The sequence below is a fragment of the Dama dama genome, chromosome 19 (assembly GCF_033118175.1).
Source record: "Dama dama isolate Ldn47 chromosome 19, ASM3311817v1, whole genome shotgun sequence".
NCBI lineage: Eukaryota > Metazoa > Chordata > Mammalia > Artiodactyla > Cervidae > Dama > Dama dama.
Window position 1 is genome coordinate 89,617 of NC_083699.1, and position 23,960 is coordinate 113,576.

The window sequence follows — 23,960 nt, forward strand, 5'->3', positions numbered from 1 at the left end:
CCTCCATCACCCACAGACACATCCATCCCAGTGCCTTCCCTCAGAGGGGCTGAATTGTAGGGGAACCAAAGAAACCAAATCTAGTTCACATTAGGCTGATCTGTCATATCTAGTCAGGATTCATCCATCCCACCAATACCCTCACCCTGACTTTCCCCTCACCTTCCTGCCCTGGACACTCCACCCAAGGAAGACACACCAGGCTCTGGACACTGGTCTGGGCTCTCTCAGCACCTTCTTCTTCCACAGGCTCCTTGGCCTTGAGCACTCCAATGGCCATGAGGCCGAACAGGTCTCCAGAGGCGAGCACTGAGGGAGATGCCGGGAGAACAGAGCGGAAGCCCACGGTGAGAGGTGGAGGCAGCAAACCTGGGCTCTAAGCCAGCTCTATAGGAAGGACACGGCGCTGGTCCCTGAAGCACCACAGACTGGTTGCCTGGGCAGCTGAGTGAACTCCCCTGTGACTGTACACAGGATGGGAATGCCTGGTCCTGTCTGAGATGGTGGGGGTGGAGTGGGACAAAACAGGACACTAGCTTCGTCAACTGCTCTGTGTCCAGGGAGAGTTAGGAAAATGCTCAGCATTTGTTCAGGTAAGCAGGACACAGTCGGGAAGGAAAGTCTTCATCCCTGTCTCACACAGACCATCCAGTAGCTTCAGGCTACTCCCTGCACAAAAGGTGGAGAAGAAGGCCCAGCTCTAAGGTCTGACTTAGATTAGTAAATCACTGATGAAATCTATTATTTTCCTTAGGCCACAGATGCTTTCAAAGACATCTCCATGTACTTCTCCAAGGAAGAATGGGAAGAGATTGGAGAATGGGGAAAAATCCGATATAGGAATGTGAAAAGAAACTACGAAGCGCTGATTGCTATAGGTAACAGGAAGTGCTGGGTGCCTGTGAGCCTGGGAAACATGAAACAGGTCTTCACCCTCAGTGTTCACTTGGCCCGCTCTTAGGTGGCTTCATCTGCTCACAGTTCCCTTTTGTGTGGAGACTAAACTGCAGGAAATGTTACAGTTTTGTACCAAAGGGAGGTTGACCCTGCAGTGCAGAGCTCACCTCTTGCCTTGTTCTAGACTCCCCCAGCCCATCCCACTGATTCCCTGACTTTGTGACACTTCCCATTGCTTCTGTGCTTTGTTTCTCCTTCTTAGAACAAATGTTTTGCTTCTTTCCAGGTTTCAGAGCCACTCGACCGGATTTCATGCATCACCGCAGGCAGGTCATCAAGCCCCAGGTAGATGACACTGAGGATTCTGATGAAGAATGGACACCAAGGCAGCAAGGTGAGAGGCCAGGAGGATGTGGAGGTGTCTTCCTGAAACCAGCCTGGGCTTAGGTCTCAACTACATCTCAGCCAGTAGTAGGGAAAACATAATTTTCAGCATTCCGAAGTGGTTGTGGCTGAATATTGACATTAGCCTGAATGAAGATGAATGTATAGGTTTTCCAGTGTAATTCTCAAAAGTTTTATGGTTAAAATTTGTCATTCTTCTTACAAAGAATCATTTTTGCTAAACATTCTTAGTGAAAGGCAGTTAAAGAAACCTTAGAAATAAATTCAACAAACCGATTAATACTAATCTCATTGGTTATTGGATTAAATCTCTTCGAAGAAGAAATGATTAACATATTATGTCAAGATACATTATTTATGTATGTATATAAAACAAAACCTGTGATCTTCTTACCCTAAGGTTAAACTAATTCTATATTTTGATTCTGGGAAAGGGTTGGAGAGAACTATTTATTCTCCATGATCTTTCCCACATTTCACTGACCAGAGATGGCATCAGGTAAATAAAATGAAGTGCACTTATTATAAAATAGAAGTGAGCAGCTCACTTCCTCTTCTGCTGCTCAAACAGTTTAGAAGAGTTAATCTGCCTAGACTGGAGGAAACAATTTAGATAGTTCTATGATTCTCCATCTATGGATTTCTGTTCTCCCAGATTTTTCAAAATTATTTATTTAGTTTTGGCTGCACTGGGTCTTTGCTGCTGTCCATGGGCTTTCTCTGGTTGCGGTGAGTGTCTTCTTGTTGCAGAGCACGTGCAGGCTCTGTAGTTTGTAACACACAGGCTTAGCTGCCCCGCAGAAAGTGGAATCTTCCTGGACCAGCCATCAAACCTGTGTCCTCTGCATTGGCAGGCAGATTCTCATCCACTGTGCACCAGGGAAGTCCCTCTGTTCCCTGAGGTTATTAAAACTAGTGACAGGGACATGAAAAGCAAACACTTGGTTGTCTGCAAAGGTTTTGACATAAGGAGAGATTCTTCATAGGGAATACATACGCCTCGGTTCACCATACACCTGCACGTCTTTATTTACCTGTTTACCAGTTTCTGAGTGTATGACACACTTTGCTAACTATGTGCACGTTAATGTTAGTGGCCATAGTGCTAATCGCTCAGTCATGTCTGACTCTGCGTACCCATAGACCGTAGCCCACCAGGCTCCTCTGTCCATGGGATTCTCTAGGCAAGAATCCTAGAGCGGGTTGCCATCTCCTGCTCCAGGTGATCTTCCCAACCCAGGAACTGGGCCTGCATCTGTTGCATCTCCTGCATTGCAGGTGGATTTTTTACCACTGAGCCACAGGGGATATATATACACATTGCTGTACAACAAATCTGTAGAAATGATACATCTTGCATAACTGAAGCCCTAACCCACTGAGTAACAATTCTCCAATCCTTCCTCCTCACAGCCCTTGGCAACCACGATTTTATTTTCTGTTTCCATGGATTTGATTAAGTTAGATACCTCATAGAAGTGGAATCGGGCAATATTTCTCATTTTTGATTGGTTCATTTCACTTAGTAAAATATCATCAAGGCCCATCCATGATGTAGCATGTGACAGAATTATTTTTTAAAGCTTCAAAACATTCTGTTGTGTGCATGTGGATATAAGAGCTATAATATATATCTTATATATAGTCTTTATCTTTTATCCACCAATGAACATTTAGGTTGCTTACACATCTTGCCTATTGGGAATAATGAGGCAATGACCATTCATGTGCCCACTATTTATTCAATAACTTGCTTTCAAGTTTTTATGGAAATACACTTTTGATGGGATTCCTAGATCATACAGCAGTTCTAATTTTCTGTGGAAACTCCATACTGTTTTCTAGAAAGCTTGCAACATTTTACATTGCCAACAATAGTGTATAAGTGTTCCAATTTCTCCATATCCTTACCACGCTTGCTATTGTCTTCTTATAGATATTGCCCATCGCAGGTTTCAATTTGTGTTTCCCTATTGATTAGTAATATTGAGCATCTTTTCATATGTTTGTTGGCCATTTGTGTATTTTCTCTGGAGAAATGTCTATTCAATCCCTTCTCTCACTGTTAGTCAGCTCAGACTGCCATAACAAAGCAGACTGCATTCCTTAAACCAGAGAAATTTGTTTTCTTCCAATGCTGGAGCATGGAAATTTGATATCAAGGTGCCATCATGGTCAATCAGGTTCTCTTCGGGGCTTATAGGTAGCCTTCATACTGGTGTATGCTTAGTAAGCCCTTATCAGATGCATAGTTTACAAATATTTTCTACCATCCTGTAGGTGACCTTTTCAACTCTGTTCAGTGTCCTTTGCTGCACAGAGGTTTTAAGATTAATCTCATTTGTCTATTTGTACTTTGTTACTAATATTGTGCACTTGGTACCATATCTAAGAAATCATTGCTGATTCAGTGTTCTGAAGCTTCACCCTTGTTTTCTTCTAAGAGTCTTATCAAGTCTTGCATTTAGGTCTTTCATCCATTCTGAGTTGATTTTTCTTCAAGACGTAAGATGTTCATTATTTTGCATATGGTTATTTTGTTTCCCCAGCACCATTCATTACAGGGATTAAACTTTCCACAGTATCTTGACACCCTAGATGAAGATCATTAGACCATGTATCCAAGAGTTTATTTCTGGCTCTCTATTCTGTTCCATTGATTGACATATCTGTCTTTATGCCAGCCAGCTTCCTCAGTGGCTCAGCAGGTGAAGAATCTGCCTTCAGTGCAGGAGACACAGGAGATGCGGGTTCACTCCATGGGTTTAGAAGATCCCCTGCAGAAGGAAATGGCAACCCTGTCCAGTATTCTTGCCTGAGAAATCCCCTGGACAGAGGAGCCTGGTGGGTTGCAGTCCAAAAGATCACAAAAAGTCAAGAAGAGTGAGCAACTGAGCACACATTTATTGCCAAATCTACACTCTTTTGCTTCCTGTACCTTTGTAGTATGTTCTGAAATCAGAGGCCTCCAGCTTTGCTGTTCTTTCTAAGATTGCTTTGCCTATTTGGGGTGCTCTGAGATTCTGTGTTAACTGTTGGATGGATTTTCTATATCTGAAAAAAATTCCATTGGGATTTTAATAGGAATTGCATTGAATCTTTAAATTGCTTTGGGTAGTATGAACAGCTTAATAATATTAAGCCTCCAAATCCATAAACTTGAGACACATATCTATTTATTTATGTCAGATTCCTTTCAGCAATACTTTGTAGTTTTCAACATATAAGTCTTTCATCTCCTTAAGTTTATTGCTAATTACTTCATTCTTTTCAATGCTATTATAAATAAGATTATTTGTCCAGTGGCTAAGACTCCACACTCCCAGTGCAGAAAACTTGGGTTCAGTCCCTAGTCAGGGAACTAGATCCCACATGCCACAACAAAGACCTGGCACAAACAAATAAATAAAAATAAATATTTTTTTTTTTTAATTTAGCTGTTGAATATAGCTTTTAAAAAATAAATAGGATTGTTTTCTTATTTTCCTTTGTGGAATGGTCATTCTTCATGCACGGAAAGATATTTGCATGTTGATTTTGTACCGTGAAACTTTCTGTGGAGGATTTTTTTGTGTGTGGATTTACAGATTTTTCTGCACATAAAACCATGGCCCTGTGAACAGACATAATTTTACTTCTTTCTTTCCAAATGGAAGCATTTTGTTTCCATTTCTAACCTAAAGCCCTGGCTAGGAGTTCTAATATTATGGTGAACAGAAATGTTGATAAGGGGCACCCTTGTCTTTTTTTCTTGATCTTTTTCACTGATGACTATGATGTTAGAGGTAGACTTTCAATATATGACCTTTATTATATTGCAGTCACTTTCTCCTATTTCTACATTGTTGAGTACTTTTGTCATGAAAGACGAGTAAATTTATTAGATACTTTATGAACATCAGATGAGGCACAGATGAAGTTTCATATTTTTTTTTTTAATTTTAAGAAAATTATGTAATGCTCCCAGTGGAACCATGGGAGTTGATGACACAGAAATCATTTTCCATTCCTCCTTTGGTAATCACTGTCTTTGTCACTCTCTGGCTTAGAATTATGTGTCCTTAATTAGAATACCCAGAGTTTGGAAACATTTCCCAACCAAAACACTGATTCTCATCATTCTTTAGGTAAACCTTCATCAATGGCCTTCAGAGTGGAGCACAGTAAACACAAGAAGGTGAGTATTTCCCAAATCCTGTTGCCAAAATATCCTCCTCATGGATCCAGTCACAGGTGAGAATAGGAGAAAACACAGAGATCCTGGAGACGGCTGCCTTCCTGCCCTGGATCTTTAGCACACTGTCTGACATCATCACCACCTTTACAGTTAGTAAGAACAACAACAGTAGTAGGCAGTTCTGTTGCTACATTATTTACATAATATTTCAGACTTTGAGCATGTTATGTGAATAAACTTACCTAAACCTTAAATCAATCCTACAGTACCTATAAGTGGGTATATAGCTATCACCATTATAGATTTAAAAAATGAGTTAAAAAACCTTTGATTATATGCCTGAGATCACAGTATCACTGGCAGTGCAATCTAAACCAAAGCACTTTCTCTAAACCCCTTACAAAATGATTAAAACTTCCATGGTTCTATGAAGCTTATTCATACATCTTTATATCATTCATCTGAGAGATGTTTTCAACCTCAGTTCTTTTGTGCTGTGCTAGGGAGGGATATGCTAAGACATCTGACTAAGGGAAGCTTAAGGTCATGCTGGGCAGTTTGCAGAGTGGACAGTCCAAGATGAAGAAGGAGACAGGATCCCTACCTCAGAGCCTCCCACTCCAATAAGAGGAAGCAACTCGCCACCCTGAGAAACCTCAGGTTTATGACTTAAAATCAACAAATAAGAAAATAACAGAAGGACTTCACATAGATTACCCACTTTTGAGTAGAAACTCATCATCTGGGCATCATGTCAAATGCTCATTCTTGTAGGAGGGAGTAACAACTGCTTCCTCTGAGCTCTAATTAGGCAACTCTCCTGTTTGGAATCCTATGTTTAGCCTGCCCCTGTGTTGTGAGCTTTGAGAGCCTAGCCCACACCCATTCATTCTCAGAAGTCCAGGCCCAGCTCAAAGCCCCTGAGGGACCCTGAATGTTTTGTGAATGAGTGACTCCACATTTGAGCATTCATCTAGGAGTAGAAAGGTCAAAGAATGCTGAAGATAGTGTCTGTGAGCTAGACTTCAAATATAGATGCAGTTTAGGGAATAAATTGATGCCAGGGATGTACGCTCACGTTCTTACTGTATTAAATAGCTCACACAACAATTTGTTGAAGGTTATTAAATTTCATGTCACTATAATATTAAGAATTAGCCTGAATACCAATTCATGGATCAGGAAACTGAGGAGAATCAGCTAGTCATACAGCCTTGTTCAAGGAGAACTGATGTGACCAGATACTTTAATTCCAAACATTGTCTCTAGGACATGGCAACCTGCAACTTTCATCTCATTTTCTTTATTGTCTAAATGTGTTTCTGCCGATCGTCTTTTCTCTTCTTAATCTCACTGCTTTGTCACCTTATTTTCCAGATGTGTTTTGTCCCCTCTGTAATTTTCCATACTTCCTTGTCCATCAAAAGGCCACTAATTAATACAACCCCCCTGGATCTCTCTACAAGCACTTACCCTCTTCTTTCCCTGACCTCCAGCTATTCTCCCTGCCTTGCTCTCATTTTTATGCAGAAAGTTGAAGGGGAAGAACCTTAAGATATGAATTCTAGTTTTGATTCACTATCCACCTAGGTCCTTTTGTTACATTCCAGTGTTCAAGCCCCCACCCCCGCCCCCAAATCAGGTATTTCCAAGAATTGTCAAAGTATTAACTAAAGTCATGCATGTGAAAACACTTCATAAAGTCCTAAAGAACTAAAGAAATGCCTGTTTTCTTTTACTCACATGGAAGAGAATGTCCAGGGCACCATTAAGTAAGGAATCTAGTTTGAAGGAATTGCCGGGAGCAGCAAAATCGCTGAAAACAAGTGGCTCCAAGCAGGCTCAGAAACCAGTGCCCCATCACAGAAAAGCAAGGACCCCTGGACAGCACCCCAGACAAAAAGGCGGTAAGAGAAATTTGGGGAGTTCCTCTAATTACTTCCTCTAATCCCTGTAGAAAAGCTAATAAGTGTGACCTAGGTGTGTGACATGGACTTTGGGTAGGCGGGGGTTTAAGCAGGACGGATCTGAGTCATGATGTTAGCACTGGGGCCTTGGGAAAATCTTATACATTTTCTGAGTTCCTGATTGCTATGTGTAAAGTGAAGATAAGGATACATAACTCATACAGTGCTTGAAAGCCTTACATTAAATGCAAAAGTCTGACACCTACAAGTAGTTCGATAAACCCAGCTGTGATGATGGGAACCGAGCTTTGTTAGTGTTTATGCCCAGACCTCTGCTCATTGCCTTACGTGTCATGTGCCCTTAACATATATTTTCTGAGTAGATGTGTCGGTGAACTATTTCCTAAGTAGGAAGGTTTGGAAGTTAAACCTACTAACGGGAAGTGCAGGATGCTATCACTGAACTGGGCATCTGTGGTCAGTTGAGCCTCAGTCTCCTGAACCTGTAGTTAAAGGGACAAGAAGCAAAGTATAGAGAATGGACTATCTGGTGGTGAAGTGATTAAGACTCCATGCTTCCACTGCAGGAGGTGTGGGTTCCATTCCTAGTCAGGGAACTAAGATCCCACAAGCCATGCAGTGTGGAGAAGAAATAAATAATGTATCATTAAAAAATAAAATTACAAAAGTAAAAGTTTGAAAACTACATGTAAGAAAGTTTTAACAAAGTGTATAGTTGGACAGGTAGGAGATCTCACACTTTCCAATAAAACAGGGACTAACTCCCCAGACCCCACCGGCCTTGCTTAGCTTCTGTTCTCCATCTTAGAACTCAGAAGAAAAGAGACTGGAGTGAAGAGGTACAGTTTACGAGAAAGAAAGGGCCACATATACCAAGAGGTCAGCGAGCCCCAGGATGACGACTGCCTCTGTGAGTGACCCCGCTGGCCCACTCACGGAGAAGGGGCTACGAGGCCTTGGTCCACTAACCTCACCTCACCGTTTGGCCCCGCGTCCATCCCCTTCCTCTATGATTTGGGGTGCAGGGTCGAGGCCAAATGGCATGAATGCCCCAGTTCTTTCTGAAGGGCGTTACGACCAGCAACATCACGATACCTCCTCTCATCCCTGTTCTCACCTCCAGATTGTGAGGAGTGTCAGAACTTCTTCATCGACAGCTGTGCTGCCCATGGGCCCCCAAGCTTTGTAAAGGACTGTGCAGTGGAAAAGGGGCATGCCAACCGCTCAGCCCTCACTCTGCCCCCTGGGTTAAGCATCAGACTGTCGGGCATCCCTGACGCTGGGCTTGGAGTGTGGAACGAGGCGTCCGATCTGCCGCTGGGCATGCACTTTGGCCCCTATGAGGGCCAGATCACAGACGATGAAGAGGCCGCCAACAGTGGATACGCCTGGCTGGTGAGAAGCACCTGTTTCCCTGTCCTCTGGCCTCTAACCGCTTGTGTGTGGTGGGGGGTACTTCATGTCTACATGCGAGGACGCAGATGGTGATAACACGGTCGGCAATGCCACAGTCAGCCCTGTGTACTGTGTGCCCTGGGCGTGAACACAGGACTTCCCTCTAAAGGTCAGAGGAGAGGTGGGAGCACAGTGTACAGACACTCAGGACCTCTATAAAGGTCAGAGGAGAGATGGGAACAGTCTACAGACACTCAGGACCTCTATCTAAAGGTCAGAGGAAAGGTGGGACCACAGTGTAGAGACACTCAGGACCTCCATCTAAAGGTCAGAGGAGAGGTGGGACCAGTGTACAGAAATTCAGGACCTCCATCTAAAGGTCAGAGGAGAGGTGGGAACACCTTGGTACAGACTCACAGGACCTCTATCTAAAAATAAGTGGAGAGGTGAGACCACAGTGTAGAGACACTCAGGACCTCTGTCTAAAGATCAGAGGAGAGGTGGGACCACAGTGTACAGACACTCAGGACCTCTATCCAAAGGTCAGTGGAGAGGTGGGACCACAGTGTACAGACACTCAGGACCTCTATCTAAAGGTCAGAGGAGAGGTGGGACCACAGTGTACAGAGATAGAGGACCTCTATCTAAAGGTCAGAGGAGAGGTGGGACCACAGGGTACAGAGATAGAGGACCTCTATCTAAAGATCAGGGGAGAGGTGGGACCACAGTGCACAGACACTCAGGACCTCTATCTATAGATCAGAGGAGAGGTGAGACCACAGTGTATCGACACTCAGGACCTCTATCTAAAGATGAGAGGAGAGGTGGGACCACAGTGTAGAAACACACAGGACCTCTATCTAAAGATCAGAGGAGAGGTGGGACCACAGTGTACAGACACTCAGGACCTCTATCTAAAGGTCAGAGGAGAGGTGGGACCACAGTGTACAGACACTCAGGACCTCCATCTAAATGTCAGAGGAGAGGTGGGAACACCGTGGTACACACTCACAGGACTTCTATCTAAAGGTCAGAGGAGAGGTGGGAACACAGTGTACAGACACACAGAAGTGACTCCTCCCGTGTGGAGCCCTTGCCTTCAATGAACCAAGAGACTCAGACTTGGAATGATGAGTAACGGGCTTACCGTGGGGTCCGACTGGCAGGTGAATCCATGCAGGCTGAAAAGCACCAATGACTACAGAAGGAAATAGCTCTTCTATATCTTCCTACCAAAAAACAAATAAAAGAAAGAGGAAAGCTTGTAACTCTTTCTCTGACACTCAGATCACCAAAGGGAGGAACTGCTACGAGCATGTGGATGGAAAGGACACGTCTTGGGCCAACTGGATGAGGTGAGTGCAGTGAGTCTCCATTGTGTAGACATTGAGACTCCCTCCATCCCACGCCCCTTTCCTTCTCAACCCGGCTCCCTCCACAGCTTTCACATCTTCCTTCCTCTTTTCCCTCCATATCATGCTCTTTCATTTCAAAAGACACTAGAAAGAAGGAAATAAAAATATGGCATGTGCCGTCAAGATACAAGTCTATATGCTGAAAAAAACTGGTGGACTTGAAAACAACTTGAGGAGTCTAGATTCACCAGGGACACTTTAACTCACTTAATGGACACTTACCACGCACTTTATGTTTCAGTTTAGACAATGAACTTCGTTACTGAAGCAGATCACACAACCCATGTCCTATTGGAGAAAATACTGCAAACAGACATTAGCCAATTGATTTTAGGAACAGTAACCTTATTTTTTCTATCTTTGAGTAACTACACAGCGCCAGGAAAAGCTAATACAGGAGACCTTAACTCTATGTGGGCAACAACCTCTTCAGGCTTGGTTCCAGTGAGAAGTGGGCCCTGAGGCCTCAGAAGGAATGGGAGGCAGGATGGCCCTGAGTGGGGCCATTCTCTGAGGGCCTCCCTTTCATCAGGGCAGGCAGACAGTGAACAAAGTATTACTGTTCCATGTCTCAAGCTATATCAGAGCTCTCTCCAAGTTTCTGTGGGAGGGGGTGGGGAAGCGAATAGGACTCTGGATACACGTGGGGAGATGGGAGAAAGCCTTGGGAGAGAAGGCAGGCTGGGGTGAGTGCTGAGGGCTGCGTGTTAGCCAAGGAGCACCAAGTCCTGTGGATGAAAGAGAACTTAATTCAGAGTTTAGAGGAGCTGGAGGTCACCAGCCTCAAGGACAGTCCAGGTGGAGATGAGTCTGGAACTGGGCTCCGGAAAATGGCTAATTAGGGAAGGAGAGAAAAGCATGGGAATTCACATGGTCTGGTCGAAGGTGTGAACAGAAGGGCCACATGAGGGGTGGCCTCAGAGGCGGAAGGCAAGGAGCTGGGCATGGTCGGAGAGTGGAGGACACTCATCACCTGAGGTTTCTTTCCCTTTCCCGGCCTCGCCCCCAGGTATGTGAACTGTGCCCGGGACGATGAGGAGCAGAACCTGGTGGCCTTCCAGTATCACGGGCAGAACTTCTACCGAACCTGCCAGGTGGTCAGGCCGGGCTGTGAGCTGCTGGTCTGGTACGGGGACGAGTATGGTCAGGACCTTGGCATCAAGCGGAACAGCCGGGGGAAGAGTGAGCTCGCGGCCGGGAGAGGTGAGTGTCAGCCCTCTTCCAGCACCCCACCCCATCCTGGGAGCCTCCGTGGTCCGATTTCGAAGCAGAGGACAATCCAGTGTAAAGTCAGTAGAGTTGCAATTAAAATGCCTTAGAATTTGATTCTTTTCATATGATTGTTAGGAAAAATTTTTATATTAAAAATGCTAGTTCTAATTTTTAATATTTCATGCAAAAAAATGTGTAACATCACCTTCTGCAGAAAGGCTGAGAAGCAAAAAGCAACATTTCTAGCACCTACGAGCTCTCTGCCCTTTACCTGTTTCTTCCTCATTTCCTCCCATTTCTCAGTGACACATGTACAGTGATGTGCATTCAGTTACTGTTCCAGTTTGCTGTCATGTGAGTTCACACTCTGTGCCAGACGGGGCTCCACGCACCGAAACAGACAGAACCACTGCCCTGGGGCAGCAGGGGCTTCACACCAGACAGGGGCTGGTGCTCTGAGGAAAACCAGAGCAGGGAACCTGCCTCGGGTCAGCGTGAGCAGAGGGTGGGGTGTGGTGCAGGACGGTGGGGCAGGGTCTGTGCACAGATAACACCCGTGGGTAAGGATTCCAGACAGGGAAGCAGCCAGTGCCTCAGACCCAGGGCCGGGAAGAGATACCATAACAGGGGTCATGGGAGGAAGCACAGAGGACGAGAAGGAGGCTGGATGTGACACGGAAGCCTCAGGCCATGTGTCCACATGCAGGCCCCAGGGGTCCTCCTGGGTGACACAGAACAACCGCGCGGCTTTCTGCTGCAAGCAGCATGTGCTCTGTGCTAAGACGATGCTTTGGTTCATTTTGGGGACGAGACATCAGCAGGGAGCCCCCTCAGAGGTCAGTTCATGAGGGGAGAGTGGGCTGGCTAAAGATGTTTTCGAGTGAGGATGTGAAGAGTCTGGCTGGAGATGTATTTTTAAATAGGGCTTCCTAGTGCACGTTAAATGGACTAAGACTGAATGAAATAAATGAGGTATGAGTACTGGTGAGGCTTGAGAAAGGATATGCTTTTATTTTATGATTTATGGGAAACTGAGACAGTAGCAATTTGTGAACCTGTTTGGGCAGCAGGAGCCAGAGACCTGTAGTCAGTGGGACCTGGGCCGCTCGGTCTCATCCAGTCTCAAACCCACTTCCTGCAGAGATCGGCACAAAGGCTGCTCTTTGAACAAGGAGCCACAAAGTCAGCTTTACTCACACCTGAACTAACCACCCCCTGTGCTGCCTCCCATATGCAGAGAACTCCAGGCCAGGCGCCCCTAACTTAATAGACCCTTTCTCCTCACAGGGAGCCTCTCAGGAGATTTCATCTAAGGCATCAAGTCTTATCCCTCAGTAGGGTAAATACCTGTGGCCACTGTCACATGACTTTTCAGATACTTACACGCAAGGAAAGTCCCTGCAGATCCACCTCTATCAGGAGAGATGCTGCCTCTGATGCTGCTGGAAGGTCCCTATCTGGGTGATATGTAGAAAAGGCCCCTGACACCAACTTCCTGGATTTCTGTAGATGTAGAGAATAAGAGTGGAGTGGAAACGTGGACTATAAAGAGACACCTGATGGGAGACAAGTCGTGCACTGTCAACACTTAGATAATTAGTGAGGCAGGCCTGACCCCGGCAAACCAGCTACCTGACCAAAAGCTTCCTCTTTCAGCAGAACCAAAGCCCAAGATCCACCCATGTGCCTCCTGCTCTCTGGCCTTCTCCAGTCAGAAATTCCTCAGCCAACACACCCAACGCAGTCACCCCTCTCAGACCCTCCTGAGACCATCTGAAAGACAACTCCTCCAACCAGAGGATCCCTGCCCAGGCAATCAAAATCAGCGATATTCAGATCCACACAGCCCGAGCAACAAATCTGAGGGTCAGAAGACCAAGGCCAGGCCCCAACCGTTGCTGAAAAGCATAAGGCTGAAGAGGATTTCAAGGGCCTCTTCCTACTCAACCGGAGGACAAATGGGGTGTTCTGGGGTGCATGAGAGAATGAAAGACGAGCCCAGCACAAGCCAGAAACTGAATCCAGAGGACACAGGCACATTCCTCACGGTGGCAGGGGTCTCAGGGAATATGAGGGTCACGTACGGAGAGTGTGGGCAAGGCTCCAAGGACAGGTCAAGTCTCAGCACACACGAGAGGACACACACAGGGGAGAAGCCCTATGTTTGCGGGGAGTGTGGGCGAAGCTTCAGTCAGAAGACAGATTTCATCAGACACCAGAGGACACACACAGGGGAGAAGCCCTATGTTTGCGGGGAGTGTGGGCGAAGCTTCAGTCAGAAGTCAGCCCTCATCAGACACCAGAGAACACACACAGGGGAGAAGCCCTATGTTTGCGGGGAGTGTGGGCGAAGCTTCATTCAGAAGGCTCATCTCATCTCACACAAGAGGACGCACACAGGGGAGAAGCCCTATGTTTGCGGGGAGTGTGGGCGAAGCTTCCATTGGAAGTCCGTCCTCATCAGACACCAGAGGACACACACAGGGGAGAAGCCCTATGTTTGCAGGGATTGTGGGCGAAGCTTCAGTCAGAAGGCTCATCTCATCTCACACAAGAGGACACACACAGGGGAGAAGCCCTATGTTTGCGGGGAGTGTGGGCGAAGCTTCAGTCAGAAGTCTGTCCTCATCACACACCAGAGGACACACACAGGGGAGAAGCCCTATGTTTGCGGGGAGTGTGGGCGAAGCTTCAGTCACAAGTCCCTCCTCATCAGACACCAGAGGACACACACAGGGGAGAAGCCCTATGTGTGCAGGAAGTGTGGGCGAAGCTTCAGGGATATGTCAAATCTCATCTTACACAAGAGGACACACACAGGGGAGAAGCCCTATGTTTGTGGGGAGTGTGGGCGAAACTTCAGTCAGAAGTCCGTCCTCATCACACACCAGAGGAAACACACAGGGGAGAAGCCCTATGTTTGCGGGGACTGTGGGCGAAACTTCAGTCAGAAGTCCGTCCTCATCACACACCAGAGGACACACACAGGGGAGAAGCCCTACATTTGCAGGGAGTGTGAGTGAGTCATGACCAACAAACCACACCTTAGCCTCAGGAGGATTACTGCAGCCACCCCATGCTTCAGCTCTAAGGGGGCCTCAGAGGAGGTCTGTGACCCGTTACTGTCCCCAGAAGTATCACGAGAGACTTCCCAGGTGGTCCAGTGGCCAAGACTCCAATGCAGAGACCCACGTTCAATACCTGATTGGGGAACTAGGTCTCACAGGCTGCAACTAAGACACAGCACAGCCGAGTAAATAAATATATGATAAATATTGTAAAGAAAGAGTGTGATAAGCACAGAATTACTTGTTAAATAGACCTTCCACTTTTGTGACAGGAGAGGAGGTGGATAAACAGCAGAGGGTTTCTTAAGTGTACTGGAGATGTTCATGCCAATTGCCTTCGTGGTTTTTTAGTACTTCTCTTCTAATAAATTTTGTCTCCAAACAAATCTGAAGCCCAGACTATGTACTCATTCCCCCCTTATCACTGACAGCAGTGGAGTCCAGTCATAGCTGAACCCCTGGGAAGGCATAATTCTTGAGCCAAGTCAGTTAGGTCACTGGACAGTCAGTTCCTGGGTCCAGGGAGAGGAATGCAGAGTGGAGTCAGACTCACCAGGGAAAGGAATTCCCTGGCCTCCTGGGAAGTGTGGCCTCTCCTCCTTATAGCCTTGGCTCTCCTTTGGCCTCTCCTGGTTGCCCTCTGGTTTCCTCTGACTTCTGTAGCCGCAAAGGTGAAGGCCACATGCACGTGTGTGTGTGTGTGCGCGCGCCTGGCTCAGCATGGTCCATCTGGTCTCTGCCGCTCCCTCCAGGTCATCACAGCATCTGGACTCCAGATTCGACCTCAGGGGTCCAGTTCTCAGCCCTGCCCCCAGCAGCTGCGTGAGCTGGTGCAAGATGCTCAACCTCTCTGTGTCTCTATTCTCATCTGTGATACGAGGTGGGAGCACCAGCCTTTTGGTCTGATGCGTAAGCACAGGTGGAATCTGGCAGAGGCTGGCTGAGAATGCAAGACCCACCTTTGCTTTCCTTTGTGTTTTTTTCCTTAATCTTTTTTTATTTTTTAATAGAAGGATAATTGCTTTACACAGTTTGTTTTCTGCATGTCCTTCAGCCCCCACACCTTCCCGGTCTTCAGAGCTAGACGAGGAAGAGGCCGTTTAGGCACCGGGCTGCCCTGATGAGGGGGTGTGAGGTCAGGGGTGCTAAGGGAGGCCGACCTCCCTTCCCACCCCTGCCGTTCCTGCTGAGCTGGGCAGCCCCAGGGCCCCTCCACAGACAGGCAGTGCCCACAGTCATACCCCTGCAGAGAACAGAGCCTGGAGCCAGGTTTGCAGGAAATCCCGGTCTGGCCCCCATCCCACCCCCACACGGAGGGTCCTTGAATCCCACACCGCGGCTTCTCTCTGCATGGGCCCCATAACCGTGCCCGTATGCTCTGGACAACGCTGTCGCAACCTTGAAATTGTTAACCATGGAATAGTACATCGTTACACTTCCCTTTCATGAGTGAAGTCTGATGGGCCCCGAGGTGCGCTGTGAGCCGAGCAGATGCACACACATCACGGGTTCTGGGGTGACTGGGCTGCACGAGGGGAGAAGGTGGACACAAAGCCCCCCCACCCTGGGTGAGTGAGGGTGGGGACAGCACCAGGAAGCCACGCTTGCTCAGACCCGGAACCGAGCTCCGACACAGAGTGGGGGCAATGGGGTTCTTAAGGTCGACCACACCCTCCCCTCTGTGAATGACCTCTGCCCTGGCCTGATCCTTCCAGAAGGGGCTCAGGAGGCTGAAGTCCGCCCGGCCACCAGAAGACACCAAGGGGAGAGTGGGCCACGGGGCGGCGGGCGGAGGGTGCGAAGTCCAGGACTCGGGGCAACGGCCCTCAGTTCCCTCCATGTGCTAGGCTTGTGAAGCGTCTCTACATGAACCGCGTCAGTAATAACCACCCACTATTATTTTCCGATGTCTATGCTTTCTTAAAGGAACATGTTTGTCTGTGGCTTGGTTTCCCTACAGGAAGGGAAGCCACGTAAACTCCCCATCTTCTGTGGCTTCAGGCTGGGCCACGGGAGGGAGATTTAGGGGTGGTGTAGGCAGAGGGGCTTCAACTGAAAAACGGTGGGGATCCAGAAACCTGCAAGGGCTTTTCACCTGCACCTGCCACCAGAGCTGGGCCTGGAATCCCCTGGAACCCTGAGCAGGTCAAACCTTCTCCCTCCCCTCCCCTCTGCTTCCCTCCCCTCAAAAAGCTGACTCCTGGGGCCAGCCCACAACACCCCCAAATCCCCCATCACCCACAGCCCCACACAGGCCCTCCCTCACAGAAGTGGGATGACCTGGATGGTGGCACAGATGATGTGTGACCCCAGAGCTGGGGGTCTCAGCTGACCTTGACAAAGGGGGTTGATGCTTTACACAGCCTCCCAGCCCAGGGAGCTGCCAGCAACCACAAGCCATGATCTGAAGTGGAGCTGGGAGATGGGGAGTGGGGATGAGAGCTCTCTGAGGTCCCATCCTGTCCCCAAGAGAGTGGCCAGGCCCCACCTGACACCGTGACTGCCCTGCACGGGCACACAGGACACCAGCAGTCACGGGACGGACAGCCAGCTGCCTCCGCTGCACGCTCCACCCTGACCACGGCGGCCCCGTGGCTGTACCAGTCCCGCCTGTGCGCAGCTCTGCTAGGCTGCCAGGGCTCGGGGACCCTGGGTGAGTCGGTGAGGGCAGAGCTCCAGAGGCCAAGCCTGTCTTCAGCCACCAGACCTGCCCTGCTTACTGGACTCATGCGCCCAGCCAGTATCTGAAGCCAAGATGCCTTTGGGAGAATGACACCACAGACGCTGACCTCAGAGCTCAGACTCCTGAAAACTTACTAAACAGATCATTTTTAGCCTTTTTTTAAAGGGGGATGTTGGCAGGAAGCAGGGAGGGGAATGACTCCCTTGGTGGTGCTGTGGTTAAGAATCCACCTGCCAATGGAGGAGACGCGGGTTCAATCCCTGATCTGGGAAGACCCCACGTGCCGTGGAGCAACTAAGTCCGTTCACAACTACTGCAGCCCAAGAGCCTAGAGTCTCTGCTTCCCAAACAGAGCAGCCGCCACAGGGAGAAGTTCAGGGCAGAAACGAGAGAGCAGCCCCCACGCCCGACATCCAGAGAAAAGCCCCCACGGCAGTGAAGACCGAGCAAGTCGAAAATAAATAAATAACCTTGCTTTAAGTAGGAGATCGCAGCATTCTCTGCTGATCCAGAGCCTAGCACTCTGAGCTCCCAACACAGGGGGCCACGTTCAGTCCCTGGTCAGGGCACTAGATCCCACATGCTGCAACTGAAGGCCCTGCATGCCACAGCTAAGACCCAGCGCAGCCAATTAAATGAATACTTAAAAGTAGGAGATGGTTCATCTGTCACCATAGAAAACTGCGACATTTTAGGAAAAGGAAAAAAAATAAGAGCTTATTTTGCAAGTGCTCATGGTTGATTGCAAAAATTTTCTCATAATATGCAGCTGTTTAAAAAAAAAGAAATTTAGAAAATACAGAAACTAAAATCCACCCATAAATGTGTGGGGAACACCAATTACTGCAGCATGCGGCCACCACACATGGGAACACACTTCCGTGTTTTTCTTCTACAAAGAAGCTTTCAGCCTCCACCCACCTTCCCACCGGCCTCTGCTCTGCTCACCAAGAAGACTGCGGTTTGGCCTCATGACTGGGGAGGTTCTGTTGAACTCAGGGAGGTGGTGGATTAGGGCTGTGTGGTTGGGGGCACCGTCTGGCCTGCAGTGAGGAGAGAAGCGCGACTGCTCCCCCTCTGGGTCCAGTAACTCCAGGGGCCTTGGGGAGCCGCCCGGGAAGACTCTCAAACACCTTCCCTGCATCTCCACAGTTACAGCACATCCCACGTCCTGGGATTAGGCTGTGGGTTAACAAGACTTCTCTTGTTGGACAGAAAAGTGTTTCCACAGAGAATCTGCCTGGATCTTGGCCTAGTTTGGTTCTCTTGTTGGACATGGAAAGTGTTTCCAGAGAGAATCTATCTGGATCCGGCCTCGGTTGGTACAGATGTAACAGGCAGTACGTTCAGGGCTCAGGGGAGTTAGTTCTGAAGCTCTCTGGGTTTAGGGCTACAGCACCTCCTCACCTCCACCCCTTCCACGGTCATGGAGCCTTCTCTTCCAGGGGAAGGTGTTTGGCAACATCAGCCACAAAGACACATACTGAAGAGGAGAAAGCCCACGGCAGGCGGGTCTGGGTGTTCCTGGGGGAGCAGAGGGGCCTTGGACACTCCATGATGGATCCCTGCTCCACCAGCTTCTCCTCCTTCTCGCTGGGCATGCAGCTTTCACCTGCTGGGTGCCCGCCAGTGAGGGGCTCCCAAGACACAAAGCTGGGGTTGGCAATGGGCGAGCTGGATGCCAGGGAACCCGTGACCCTGCAGCAGGTCAGTGCACTGTGACGAGGGCCGGCCTCACTGACTGGTTAGGCCCTGTGCATTCAGGACACCCTCTCTGGAACCCAGGTGGAGGTGCTGCTGCCCCCAGGGCTCACCTGGGTCTCAGGAGGTGGAAGAGAGACCGGGTTGTCCTTCCCACCTCCTGCCCAGAGAATGACAAAGGCCAGTTCCCAAAACTCAGAACAGGGTGGGCAGAGTGAGTCTTGGGTCTCACAGGGTCCCTGTGAAGAGGGGTTCACTGCTCCCTGGAACCTTCCTTGCTGGTTCCCCTTCTGTGTGATCTTCATACCAAATCTCGCAAGGACAAGGCATGCTAGGTGCCGACAGCATCACTCACCCAGGTGCTGACAACCCTCCTTATTTATTATGGGCAGGAAGACAGGGTGGCTGGTGTGATGCTCCCCTGGACCAGAGAGGAGACCCCCTAGGTTGTGTTTCTTCGACTCCTGAGACCCAGGTGGGCACTGGGGGCAGAGCACCTCCAGCTGGGGTCTGGAGAGGGTGTCCTGAATGGACAGGGCCTAACTGTCCACCGTGGCTTCAGGGGATATGGGCAAGAGGGGTACTAAATCCTTTCTAAATATTTCAGACAACCACTGAGTTCCTTTTGGTTTTTGGTTTCAAATCTTTTTATATGGTCCATTTTCAGAGTCTTTATTGAATCTCTTACAATATTGCTTCCATTTTATGTTTTGATTTTTTGACTGCAATGCATGTGGGATTGTTACCAAGTCCAAGCTCACTCTGCATGCCTCACCACAGGCCGATAAATCAGAGGCGAGGTACTGAGGCAAGGAATATAACTGTACTTGGAAAGCCAGCAGATTGAGAAGATAGCAGACTAATATCTTGAAGAAACCATCTTGTCAGGTTCTAGAAGCCAGTGTCTTTTATAGAACACAGAGATGGGAGGTGAAGAAATACAGTAAAAAGGCCAGTAATCTGGCAAACATCTCCTGGAATGGCCAGTCTCGGGAGGAGATGTGTTACGTTCTCCCTCCTCTAGCCATCCACAGGTGGACAGGTCCTAGACAGAGGCAGAGGGGCGGGGTTTCCTGAGGCAGGCCATTATGTATGGACAGTATCCCTGTAGTAAACAGGCCAACAGGAAGCAAAGGTTAAAGTAAAACATTCAACATGGATTCAGACTTTGTTCTTCCCTGTAACAATTCCCCAGTGTCAGCGTCCATTCCACAATCTTATGGGAAAAGGGGTGATGAGGTTTCTAATTGCCCCACTAGTTGCATCTTTTGGGGAGTGCCCACCACTGGTGTCAGTATGCTGAATGTTGAGATTTGTCTCTTGTTGTTCTTTGGAAAGTCTCTACTTCATATGGATAGACATAATAATATTATAATACAGGTGTTGAGAGTTGTTTTATACAATACAAATCTTTTAGGACTTCAAAACCAGGGGGCAGCATCTAAAGTTAAGGAACTTAGCACTTTTCTGTGTGTGGGAAGATGCACCAGCCATCTCACTGAAATCATCCCCTTTGATACATACCTTACCACCTGGGACCAGCATCCTGACTTCTCCTTCCTGAGTTTCCACGGGGATCACAGTGGGGAGTGGCTGCAGTCTGATGGCTGCTGGAAAGCAGGTATTCTTTCCTTTCCTGAGTTTCCTCAGAGCTCACCATGAGGAGTGGCTTCAGTTTGATAGCTTCTAGAGAGTAGGAGGGGGAACCTGGTTCCCCATTGAGATCATCTCAGCAGAGAGAGCAAGCAGGTCCTGTGACTCCAGACAACCTTCCAACGTTCAGGGCTCAGCGTTCAGCCTGCAGGGTCCACAGCTGTCAGCTCAGCCACCATGCTCTGCACTTAGTTGCTATCTAGCCCTGAAACTTACACTACAGGAGGCCCTCTAAATGTGGTGTCCTGTCCAGCAAACTCTCGGTCACACCCTCCAAGCCTGACCCAGGCCCAGCTCTGCTGAGAGGGTCTCACTGGGACCGAGGTTCCCCTCCTGCTTTCCCACATTCCGTACCTGAGTGGGGAGAAGGCAGGGGCTGGGGGCACAGTGCCTCCAAGCAGGTAGGGCAGACGTTCTCAAATCACCCCTTGTAGTCCATCCCTGGGAAAACAGTCTAATGTCACTTTTAGCAGCAGAGGACATGTGTCCCCAGATCCGGCCCACTCTCTAGGGGATGTGAGCTATGAGCACTAACACAGGAAACCCCAAGTGACCTGCTTAGGCTGGAAGACTAGTTCCTAGGATGTGAGCTGAAGTCTGAAAGTAGCTTCTCATTGGGATTAGCCTTCTCCAGATGTAGCTTTGGGGCAGCAAGAGCGCAATAAGTGGCCGGCAGCTGGGGCAGCAACACAGTGCCTCTCGACAGCCCTGTGGAAACTGTGCACCAGAGTGACCAGGAGCCCACATTCACCCTGCAGATGGCTTCTGAGAGGTCAGTGACAGACTAAAGCAACCATGAGCCTGTGCTCACAGCAGACAGCCTCTGAGAGGTCTGTGACAGTTCAGAGTGACCACGAGACTGCACTCACCCAGCGGACAGCCTCTGAGAGGTCTGTGACAGGTCAGAGTGACCACAAGCCTGCACTCACCCAGCGGAGAATTCTTGCTTGGAGAATCCCATGGACAGAAGAGTCTGGTGGGCTACAGTCCATGGGGTCACAAAGAGTCAGACACAACTGAACACATGAGCACACACACATGAAACAGAAATGGACTCAGGGACAGAAGGAACATACTGGCGCTCTCCGAGGAGTAGGGGGAGGTGGAGGGCCAGAGTGGGAGGCTGGGGTCAGCAGATGTAGCTTTTGTAAGTAGAATGGTTAAAGACGGCGCTGCTGCATAGCAGAGAACAATATTCAGTATCCAATGATAAACTATAAAAGAATATTTTTAAAAAGAATGTATATGTGTGTATAAGTGTATCTCTGAGCTATAAGCAGAAATTAACACATTGTAAACCAGCTATACTTCAAAAAAAAAAAAAAATACTGATTAAAAAAAAAAGAAAAGAACAGACCCTAGCCAATTACAATAGACACTCAACCCAGGAGCACCAAGTCCCGAGCAGTCAGAACATGGACCAATCAGTCAGAAGAGGGGCCGACAGGAGACGGGGTCCCACGGCGGCCCACAGGCTGGCTGGGAGCCCTGGGCACCGTAAGCCTCAAGTGTCGCTGGAGGAAATGAGAACTCTACCCACACGACTCCCCCTCCAGCTCTAAACAAAGCGGCTCTGCTTCCCCTGACCCCTTAACTGAAGGGGCCCCAGGACGTCCTGGCTTGGTGCTGGGACCAGGAATGTACTGGTCAGACCCCAATGCAGGGGAGGTCTGTGAGGGCAGCTCTGGAGCGGGTGGGCCAGGATGAGTGCAGCAGCTCCGCCCGTTCCTCGAAGGTCGGACAAAACAGAGCCCAGGAGGCCGGAAAGTGTCCTAATGGAGGGCAGGCCCCCATGTCGGAGCCTCCGCTCTCTGGCTGAGGCCCAGCGCTGACCCCCTGGGCTGGTCTGCACCGGGTTCTGCACACGCCCTGATGCCTCAGCTGCTGAGCCCCGAGGAGAAGGCTTGTGATGGCAGCCATGCCCACAGGCACCAGCAGCACTGACCATCGGGCTCCCGGCCCAACAGCGAGGTCCAGCTGAGACCAGTGGGCACCTTGTCAGCGGTGTTCCAGTGTGGGCCCCGTGTCACCAGTAAATGGCAGTGTCACAATGCAGGCCAGCAGGCCTCAGCCTGGCGGATGGCTAGACTCAGCGGGGACACACCGTCCCATGAACACTCCCGGCCCTGGGTCAGGCAGAGACCCGAACAGGTAGACAACTGCAGAGAGCTGAGTCCACGGAACAGACAAGGAGCACCCATCCACGGGCAGGGAAGCGGCCCCATCTGCAGGGGCGCCCTTGGGATCCCCCAGCTTAAGCATAAAGAGGCTTCAGGCACAGGTGGGAGGAACAGCCTTGGAGCTGCTTTTAAGTCATGCAGGGCAGGACACGCAGGTGAGTGAAGGCCAGAGGGAATGTACCATAGAAAACAGAGTGTCTGGGGAACAGACAGGCTTGGGTGGAGCTGAGCTCAAGGGGGCTGGGAGTCCGGACCCAGAAACCCTGTATGTCTCTCTCCCAGCTTGGCCTCCTAATCTACTTAACCCCCACTCTGCAGCCTGACGCCGCCTGTCCTGTGCATCTCCACTCTCAGACCGGCCACTCATTCACAGATATTTGCTTAGCACCTGCCTCTGGCCAGGTCGTGTTCCAGGCGCGGGACAGCCGTGAGGAGACAGACAATAACCCCAGTCCTTGGGGAGCAGAAACTCTACCAGAGGCCAGATGCACCGCTCCTGAGGCCGAGCCCCGGCCTTGCCCTCCTCAGCAACCGGCCGGGCCGCTGGAGCTCTGGGGCCAGATGCAGTTCTGTCTGAGCATCCCCCCTCCTCCAGAAGGCGCCTCTCTGGACTCGCGCCCGTCAGCCCCTGCCTCCCCGTGTCCTGTGTCCTTCTCAGCACAGACCACCATCTGGAACGGCCTCCCCGCCACCTGCGTGACCTCAGTGTACCTGGAGATCTCACATCTTCGGTGAAGGAAGGTCCCGGCAGCCCTCACGCCCTTCCTGCTGAGTTCCCACCACAGATTCCCGTCACGACGGCCTGGAAGGGCTCTCCACATGGGTGTGGAGCAGGGGCTCAGTGGGGCCCAAGAGGGTGGCCCCCTGGGCCGCTCCAGTGGTCAGGGTAGACAGGGACCTCTCAGCAGTGGCTCGGACTGGCCGGCAGGCTGATCAGCTTCCTTCTCCCTGGGACCATGAGGGGGCGAGGCGGTCATCGCTTCTCATGGTCGTGGCTGCCCAGGAAGGGCTGTCAGTTCCACAGTCCTGAGCACCCTGTGAGCTGTTACACGTTTTACCTGTGTGATCTCAACTCCCTGAGGCAGAACGCTCTGGGCTACACACTTGGAAGAATCTACTGGAGTGGTTTCAATTCAGTTCAGTTGCTCAGTCGTGTCCAACTCTTCGCGACCCCATGGACTGCAGCACACCAGGCCTCCCTGTGCATCACCAACTCCTGGAGTTTACTCAAACCCATGTCCATTGA

General features: G+C 49.5%; 1 protein-coding gene across 1 annotated transcript; it reads left to right on the forward strand.

The window, feature by feature from the left end:
- Window positions 1–278: 278 nt before the first annotated feature.
- Window positions 279–23,449, forward strand: LOC133073834 (histone-lysine N-methyltransferase PRDM9-like). The gene is made up of 14 exons (XM_061167829.1): window positions 279–354; window positions 762–878; window positions 1,184–1,291; window positions 5,430–5,479; window positions 7,230–7,386; window positions 8,216–8,317; window positions 8,531–8,802; window positions 10,090–10,157; window positions 11,227–11,420; window positions 13,089–14,448; window positions 15,250–15,377; window positions 16,968–17,150; window positions 18,811–18,887; window positions 23,243–23,449. The coding sequence occupies exons 1-14, from the start codon at window positions 279–281 to the stop codon at window positions 23,447–23,449; spliced, it is 3,099 nt and encodes a 1,032-aa protein (XP_061023812.1).
- Window positions 23,450–23,960: the final 511 nt, after the last annotated feature.